The 9,777-nt window shown below is 36.9% G+C and overlaps 1 protein-coding gene across 2 annotated transcripts; it reads right to left on the bottom strand.

Moving 5' to 3' along the window:
• Window positions 1-629: 629 nt before the first annotated feature.
• LOC104093660 (probable methyltransferase PMT11) lies at window positions 630-9,415 on the bottom strand. 2 transcript variants are annotated; one of them, XR_011414725.1, is made up of 10 exons: window positions 8,452-9,415; window positions 7,699-7,848; window positions 7,321-7,591; window positions 6,439-6,549; window positions 4,708-4,867; window positions 2,207-2,464; window positions 1,968-2,090; window positions 1,502-1,579; window positions 886-1,350; window positions 630-799 (listed from the first exon to the last, which is right to left on the bottom strand). XR_011414725.1 is itself a non-coding variant. In XM_009599441.4 (9 exons), exons 1-9 carry the CDS (start codon window positions 9,091-9,093, stop codon window positions 1,143-1,145), a joined length of 2,001 nt encoding a protein of 666 aa, XP_009597736.1. In that variant the 5' UTR covers window positions 9,094-9,415; the 3' UTR covers window positions 630-1,142. The 2 variants fall into 2 exon arrangements, 1 of the variants encoding a protein (XP_009597736.1); XM_009599441.4 differs by having other exon boundaries at window positions 630-1,350.
• Between the last annotated feature and the right edge of the window lie 362 nt (window positions 9,416-9,777).

Consider the following 9,777-nt stretch of genomic DNA (forward strand, 5'->3'; position numbering starts at 1 on the left):
TGATCAAATAGTAAATGTATCGTTAAGTAAGATCAAAATCATACATAGATTATAGCAGGGTATTTCGTGAAGTACTGAACCGTAGGTTAACAGAGTCTAATACAGTACCAAGTTCGCTTTGCAACTAGATAAATTTATTTTAACTTTAACCTTAGTTTGAATTATCGACATTGAAAGGGGACTGAAGTTAAGATTTGCACAATATGTTAAATACACTACTCTCAACAATGTCTTCTCTTGGTATTAGATTTAGATGTACCTATAAAAGTAAAAGAATAGTTCGATGTCCTATCAACACTTGTCCTACAGCCTCTAATCTGAGTACCACAGAATCCCTGAATTTATCAATTTGTAGAACACACGCTGTTGTCTCATGACGGTTGTGGGTATACACAACTTTTTTCAATTTAACAATTACAAGACTCAAACAAGGGAGAGCAAAAAAATTTGGCAAACGAGTTCCTGTGGCCTTTTCCACGAATTGATAACAAACTAGCAAGAGTGGTTTACTAGAAAAATATATAAACATGCTACAGTCAGGAAACCTTGATGCACGGGGGAAAACACAAAATTATCTGTTGTGTACCATCAAACATAGAAAGGTGCATTCTTCAGCAGAGGTTATAATATTGGTCAACACAAACATGTTGCTCCTTCAGATTAATCTAACTTCAGTACATCTGCTACAAGTGAATTTAGAGCTGGATACATATTCATCATTGCAATTACGAGCTGCAAAAGCAATGACTGGAAAGAGATGGTGGCATTATCAATACAATGATGCAAGTAACTTCTGTGCCTATCATAATAAAAATGAAAGTAAATGAAAAAAATTGATAACTGGAGAGTAAATTTCTTTGAATGCAAACCAAAAAATGTTTTCACCAGTGTGGGCTAGCTGCACATGAACTGCCTCATTTAGGCTACGTGGTTCTAAAAACAGCATGTGTTACGTAGGGCAGCCATCCCCTTCAGCTCCATTTATTGCAGAACGATGAAGCTCTGAATAATCAGTCTATCCACATCACTATATATTAATGGAGTTGAGCAGTTAGTCCCTAAACTTTACATACTGTTTCCTGCTCTTCCAGTGAAAGCGCATGACCAGACATATTGTTTGATTTCCCCTTTCAACCATCAACTCAGGCTCGTAAAAGACGTTTGTCACATGTCAAAATCCTGTAACTTGCATGAGGACCCTCAGATGTGTCCCTCAGAGATACGTGCCAACCCATGGCTTTTCCAACTTCCTGAAGTTCATCCATAACAGCAAGAGAATCACGGATGTATATCCGTCCACCAGGTCTTAATAACCGATCCATTTCAAGCATGATTGCGGATGTGTTGCATCTGAAACACCAAAATCAAACAGAGTCATGGCAACATGTTCTTAATATGCTACTCTAAAGAAAGCCCAACTTCACTACAGTGAGACCCCATGAACTTGGAGTCGGACCACAATATTATATTGGAGCAAATTTTAAAAAGGTTAATAGTGTACCTTTTCCTTTCAATGGAGAAGAGACCATGTGCATGCAATAAGTCATAGGTTCTTGGGTAAGTATCAAATGGTTCACACCTGGAAAATGGCACAGCGATTTATATGTATCCAGCCAGATCTTTCTGCCTCGAGATATCACATATCAAAAACAGAACATCCAAATTTGCATTTCCTCCCACCTACTTTTCCAAAGAAATGCCTAAAGATTTGCATGTACTATTAGCCAGAATACTGAATCTCATAGGATGGAGGATGTTACTACAAAATCACTCAGCGAGCATCCTTTCCTTTTTCATCTTTTTATTTTCCCCATTTTCCCCTTCCTCTCAAATCATATTGGTGTTGGGAATGTGTAGAGACTAGAGACAAAGAATTGCATGGCTCAATGAAATTATTACAATATAAGGATACACTGTACCTATAAGCACGAAAAATATAGACTAAGTACAAGATGAGCAATTCTTACCAGTCATGCATGACTCCAAGTAGTCCACGGTCATATATGATGGGTAAGGTATTTTGGCCACTAACAGGGACAACATTTAGAACCCAGCAATCCAGTTGATTTTCAATCAATGCTGCTGCAAATCTGACAAGAAGGCAATTGATAGGCATTCTTTCCTAAAACTTTAGAAGAACAGTTTTACGCAAATGCATTAAAGTGAATAACCACAAAGAGGAAAACAATAGAGATGGAACAAATACCCTCCAAAACCAGCTCGCATATCCAACACATTTCTAAGTTTGAAGTTCTTCCAGTGCAAGGCACGGACATAACTTTCAATTATTTCTTTCCAGAATCTTGACTCTGCCCTGAAAAGCTCTTTTCTAGATATATATGCATCAAGTTGTATGCTCTGGAGCCTCTCTGGTGGATCGTGAAGCCGTGAAGGCCATGTGGTAATATTTGCACCATATCCTTCTTCTGGTAGTCTCGTAATACAAGCTTTCAGATCAACATACCTAAAAGTGATTTTGCAAAAAAGTCATAAAGGGCTAGAATGAAAGAAAAGCATGAACAGAAAATAAATCATGCGACTACAAGGTATTCACAAGCTTTTGAATCAGTTCACTAATATTAGGTACTGCAATCTTTTGAATCAGTTACTGTCGGAGACGCTCAAACTTAGTAAATGCCCTAGGAATTTTCAACAACCATCTATTAGAAAATAAGTTGCTATTTTATAGATGCAGTACCTTTCTATGCTGACTAATTGGCTACAAGCTGCTAACAGTGCAAGTTAACTCCATTTTTATAACTTGGAAAAGAAAAGGCAAACAAAAGACAGTTAGATTAAAGAGTAATTATCATTTTTGATTTCACAGACATGCCCTGAATTAACTCACATTTTGAGAATAAGTTGAATCTAATGGGTACTCCACAATGGAAAGCACCACCTACGGACATCAATTCTATTTAGTCTATTCCAATCATATGGGCCAACAGAAAATTCCTAGGCGAGTTTTAATAAGGATGTCCTAAAGAACAAAGGTCCCGATTTCAGTTGTATACTGAGCACTATATGAGATGAGATAGATGCAAAAAATATAATTTCTCATTCTGCAATAAGATATGGTATAGTCATATGCAGAAGTGCTTGTGATGATAATGTATGCCAACACCACTGTGGTGATCTTTAGAGCAAATAAAAATAACTTCTAATGTTGCCTAACTAATGTTTTCCACAGCCTACATAATATTACTAATTGCTGTGTTCCCTCTCAGGAAAGAACTTGTCCTTCCCACTAAAAAGGACTCAGCGAACATGGAAAGACTGAAGCATTGATCTCCACGCAAGTTACTAAAACTCCATCGGCATGTGGCACAAAACAATAGGGGGCATCCCGAACCAAAAGACACCATACATCAATTACTTCTAAAGATATTGGAAAAATTCATCCACTGGTAAGTGGCAGAAGACAATGTGTTAGCAATCAGCTAGTCTAAGTGTGACAACATTTTTAAATACAAATCTCTATGTTTTAAAATGGTCGTAAATTTTGCTTCTCGGGAGTCGAACAAAGTAATTTTGCATCATATTAAATGTATTCTTCCATCATCTTCACATGGAAAAGAGTTGTGACCAACATTTTATTTTAGAAAGTCGCTGATATCTGAATTTTCTTTTCATAAACATAATCTACGTCCAATTTAGCCCAATAATCGGTCAAATTGATTTTCACTAAGCAAGAACTGGCAAGCAAAATGGACATGAGGGAATAATTTTTAATCTAAAACAAAGGTACAGGATCAGGGAAAGAAGATTGAACAAATAACTACATCTCAGTGCAATGATTTCTCTAACTTTTTCTCGTTTCTAGTTAGATGGGTGACAGCAATACAACGGGCTGCATGACTTCACCAAAGCGTTTCATCCAAATAACTCCTCCTATGGTCTTATTAGTAGTATATTTATAATGTATATTTTCTCCATCTCTCTGCACATGCACAACAGATCAAAAGCCCCAATTGACGATGAGGAAACTCAAATCTTTTTATTCCTTTATTCTGTTTTGGGTGAGGAGCACCAATAGGAAGTTCCATATACTCCGTAGACCATATATGTGTACACGTAAAGGTATTTCTAAAATATCGTTTTCAGGGGCCATGACCTCCTCCCCCACCCCCCACCCCCCAACCCAACAAATAAAATAAAAAATCATGCATTATAGTCATGGTGCCCGTGCTTGTACTAATTCAAACTCTATTTTTCTCTCCCCAATCTCAAGAATGTACAGTTTTTTGATAATCAAGTAAATTGCATCTATTGAATGCAGCTTTGATCAGGCACAATTGCTGCACATATGTTCACCCCTTTTCTATGCCAAAGATCTGGTTCAGATCAATCTCGAACCTATATGCAAGGATGATTTCTTTTCAATTTACAACACTGCTAATACTAAAAGGCATCACGAGCCAATAAGAAAAAATTAATATGCTATGACTGTAAAAGTAAACCCTTGCTAAAGAACTAGTAAGTTGATTGGTACATTAGTAAGAAACTCAACAACTGGCTGAGGCATTGGATGAAAAAAGAGGAACTGCATCCAATTACTTTTTCTACTAAGTGCAAAACAACACAAATTAGCATATGCGTTACAAATGGAGGACCAAAATCAGGACAACTGCGAAGAGGGAGATAAATTTGACAATGTTGATGGGAAAAAATAAAAACTTAGATAAGCATAACCAATATAATCCTCACCAAACATTGTCTGGATCATCCTGTGGATCACAAAACGGCGGTTGGGTTCCTTCTTCGCGGCTTAAATAGCAACTGTTGTTTAAAGGCTTCTGCCATATTGCAATATAACCTTCCTTCTTCACAAGCTTCCAGCAAAGACGGGTTGTTAGATTAACCATCTCTGGTAGAGAAAAGGAGAAAGCAAAGTGTTATGACTTGTGCAAGTTTTCAAGAACTTGAAGTGCACATGTAGTTTACAGGGTTTTAAAAAAGGGCAATTATTCTTTTTAAATTCTTAAATTGGAGGATAGAGTGAGAGCTTGCTTGTACAAAGCAAGACTACACTTTCTTAATTTAATCCAATTATATTTTCTTATACTTTTTCTTTGATGGCATTGTCCAGACCAATTTGTATGCATCTCGACTAACTAACTAGCAACCTAACCCACAAGCATAGATGTTAGGCTGCCACCAAGAGTGGAGCAGATAGGCTCACATTGAGAGTTGCAGCTGGAATTAGAACCAGGGATCTCCATGTTGTTACTCCTATGCCGACAACTTATCTTTTCCAGTGTTGTGAAAAGCGCTCGCTTCAGCGCTTTAAGCGTGAAGCGAAGCGAGGCGGCCACTGTGTCGCTTCTGTAGGGTGAAGTGTAGCAGGAAGGTTGAAGCGTCCGCTTTTGCCAAAAAAGCGAGAAGCGCTCGCTGAAGCGACGGAAGCGCTCGCTTTTGTTTTTTAAGTCACAGATAAATAAAAAGCTCAGTCTTTTTTTACAAAATCAGCGAGCTACAGAGGTACTTCTTCTTCTTCTTCTTCTCAGTCCTTAAAATAGCAGCGAAATGCTGCCAAACTTTTTTTCCCCTTCAGTTCTTCTTTTTCTCATTCTCTTCTTCTTCTTCTTATTTTCGTTTCAGTCCTCCTCCTCCTCCTCCTCCTCCTCCTCCTTCTTCTTCTCAGTGCTTAAAATAGCAGTGAAATGCTGCCAAATTATTATTATTATTATTATTATTATTATTATTATTATTATTATTATTATTATTATTATTATTATTATTATTATTATTATTATTATTATTATTTTCGTTTCAGTCCTTAAAATTGCAGCGAAATGCTGCCAATTTTTTTTTTCCTTCAGTTTTTCATCTTTTGTTCTTAGTCTCACTGCCAATTTTTTTAGTATTGGTAGTTACATGTGTTGTATGCAGCTACATGTGTAACATGTGTTGTCTATGCAATATTTATTTTAATATTTTTCTTAATTCCGCTTCACTTCAAAAAAGCGAGCGATTCGCTTCTCGCTTCACGCTTTAAGCGAAAAGGGGCTTGTCGCTTTTCCCGCTTCACACTCTTCACAACAAAGAGCAACACTGATCTTTTCTTATTGTTTCGTTCATGCTTAAATTTTATTTTATTTTTCGAGTAAGAGAGTAATAGTTTAATCACTTAAAATGGGGAGAAAAAGGAACATTAGCTAGAAGAATATGATTTGTTCAATTCTCTTTGGAAGCTCCTTTCCTTATTAGCAAAAAAGATGAGCTATCTACTGATTTTGACTTGACCACTAATTTTCACACATCATTAAAACATTCAATGTTTTTGTTGTGATGCTCTCTAATAGAAGCATAACACCAACTGATAAGTAAAACCACAGGGAAATGGAGAATTGCTCACAATAATAGGAGGTTAACTCTTTATTGCTATTCAGAAGATCTGACATTGCCATACAACATGCCAACTATTAATAAAGTTACCTTCCCATTGTTCTTCTAGGGCAGCTTCATGCTTATAAACGGGTTGTGCAGCCCAAACAAAATATCCTCCAGCACGGAGCATCCTGTTCACCTCCAATAGTAAAATCCCATCTTCATAAAATCAGAGGATCAACGCACAAATTAGAGATTTACCATATATGAGCAAGACAGGAATCACAATCTGGTTATTTAGACTTAAAAGATGGCAGCATTTATTAACAAGTTCAATAACAAAGAAGTGGAACTAGAACACACATTATGAAACTATCAGTCTAATACAAATTCTCTTTTCATGTAGGACACTTGAGACAGCTTCTAACCAAAAAATCTACATATTAATGGACAACAAAGAGCTAATAAATTAAAGCCAAAAGAAAAAAAGAAATTATCACCCTTAACAAATGAAAGAGAGAAACTAGGAACTCCCCGAGAAATTATAAGTGGAATATCTTCAACTGCATCCATGAAACCTTAGAATGCGGGAGCGACTATGCATCAACAGAAATGTTTATAAGTGTTTCTGTTTTTTTTCCTCGGGACAGAAAAAGGGAGTTTTCTCTAATGCCTTCCAAGACAATTCTGCCAAAAGACTATTCCTGAGCATGGGAATCTGTCTCCACTCACAAAGATTCACAACTATTGGTAACAGCTTATCAATCCATCAAAATAAAAGCAGTAAAAAGAAAAGTTGCAAATTATTAGATCCAGTATACATTTTTTTAACAATAAGACTTTCACCATTACCCTTAGAATGCAAGATTTGAAGCCAAAGTTAGCTCAAATGCAACAATTTCAAAAAACAAAAATAAGAAAACCATCTTAAAACAATAGGAAGTATAAGCTCATCACGATGGGATATTACTAGGATATAGAAAAGCATACCATCACGAGTCCAATTGATCCTACACCTTGAACAATGGATTAATTCAAATGCCTGGCTCGGATACATTAACCGATGTGTTGCAAATGCAGCCACCATTGCAGGCACCCCGCGCTCAAGAGCAAATTGAATCTGGTTTTCATGAACGTCTTTTGGAGCAATTGACAGAGTGAGCACATTCTGTGATAGTAAATAAGCACCAAAGCTTGCTACACCACAACCAATATCCAAAGCAACTCGGGTATGACGACCAAATGCAATTTCAGGGACCATCTAGGGAAGACATGGTCCAAAGGAAAAGTTAAATTAAAAGAATACTAATTTTGTTTAATCTGTTGACTCACTGCTTTAAAGTTAATAAGAAGAACAAAATTATATACCTTCTCAATCTGATCCAAATACTGATCAGCTCCATGTATGAACTGGGTGCCGCCACCAGGAAATTTGAACTTGTCCTTGTCTATGGTGATCCAATTTTGACCCCCTTTATCTTCAACTAGACGTGCATGGGGAACATTGCTGAACCAAACCTGCAGTAGAGATAGTTGAGAATTCCCTAATTCCATATATTGTATCTAACATTGTAAAAATCCCGTCCCGTCTTTCAATTTGAATTTGAATTTTCACTTGATTTATTAGAAGGGGGCAAATTTTTGCGATTTTCTTTTTTGAGAAAGGTAACATTAACTTTTGTGATCATCATTATTACACTCAAGTTGGTGGAAAGCTTGATCACGGCTCAAGCTATAGTTCTATTCAGACGGAGTACATGATCATGGCCACATAGAACAGAGGCCAAGGGATTCAATCGAATCCCCTTAATCGGAAAATTATACTGCGCAAACAGGGCAAAAATGAGTTTTTTTTGGGGGTTATATTAAAACTGTTGAAATTCTAGTATAGTGGCAAAGAGGGTTCAAAAATTGCTTTATGTCACATGTTCAAATCCCAAGTGTGACATTCTAGTATTTTTTTTGAATCCCTTGCACAAGTTCCTGGCTCCGTCACTAATAGAACATTGTGCCAATGAGACAATAAATACTTCAAAAAAACTAAAGTTGAGCAACTTATCCAAAAAAAAAAAACTCAATACATGAAGAAATCAGCAATGTTTTTGGTAAAGAATAGCATACCTCATCACGGCTCCTGGGCCATGGAATTGGAGTTTGGTAACCTCTAGGTGCAGGAATCAAGCAATTCAACCCCTTATCTTTTTCAGGACAATGACGTTCGAATTTCTCACCTTTCTCCGTCGAATTCAGCTTTTGGATAGCCTCCACATTGTCAAGGCACGGAATGTACTCCCTCATACTCTCAGGACACAGCCCGAATTTCTTAACCTTAACAACCTTATTGTTTTCTGACAAATCTGTCTCGTTTCCAACAGCCGGCCAATTCTCCACAACATCCGGATCATAATCCCCCACCGCGAAATCTTCCTTCATTACTCCATTCTCGTCCAATAAACCCATATTCTGCACCGCCGGCGGTGGCGGTGGCGGTGGCGGAATTGAAACTTGCCCCGATTGCTGTTTGTTGGTGTCGTTAATGACAGTGGATAAATCAAAAGTTTTATTGAAATTGGAGGAAAGAGAAACAGCTGAAGGAGAGATGGGCTCAGATGGGTTTTGGCGCGAATTGAAGAAAAGGAGCTGTTGAGACGATCCATCAGACCAATGTTTGCCGAAGTAGAAGAAAGCGACGGCTAAGAAGACGAAAGCCAACACTTTGATAACAGTAGTGGACCTGAGTAAATCTCCACTCAACTCCTTCATGTTTTTTCACTTTCTCATACACAAAAAAAATTAGTGGGTTGTTGTAGATCTGAATCTCTCAATGAGAATTCTTGGCCTACTGTGCTAAAGAAAAAAAAACAAAGGAAGACACAGAGAGAGTAAATGAAGTGTCGTATAGTTTGGACCGTTTGCTGAATTAAATGCGAGAAGGAGGCTATATAGTTTGAATTTGATCTGTAATGGACTCTTTACCTGCATACCTAAGATCAATTGCCTAAGAATTGATCTTCATGTTGAAGGCCCGCAAATTAAATACTCCTTTATATCATAAATAGTCCGTTCTTTATCCGTTTTGAGGAAAGGTGATAGTTTTTTGGTTAATCATATAGTTTAAGAGATAAGAGAAAATACTGAGACAAGTTAATTAAATATAGAAATAATTACATCATTCATATTTAATACTAGTACAGAGTTGAATTCTTGAATTTTTAAAATAGTATCAAATATTTTGGGACATTTCCAGAAAAAATGTCAAATAAACGAATAAAATACATTCTTTCCTTGTAATAAATAAATGGAAGTAAAAGTTTTTTCTAAGCGTGCGATTAGGGTGAATTATCTAACATGCACTACTAGCCAGAATGGGGCCGAAAAAACATAAGCAAGATTCTGATTACAGATGTAAGGTTGACGGATGGCCGAATAATAGGGAAAGGAACAATT

This window comes from Nicotiana tomentosiformis, chromosome 3, assembly GCF_000390325.3.
Source record: "Nicotiana tomentosiformis chromosome 3, ASM39032v3, whole genome shotgun sequence".
NCBI classification, from domain to species: Eukaryota; Viridiplantae; Streptophyta; class Magnoliopsida; order Solanales; family Solanaceae; genus Nicotiana; species Nicotiana tomentosiformis.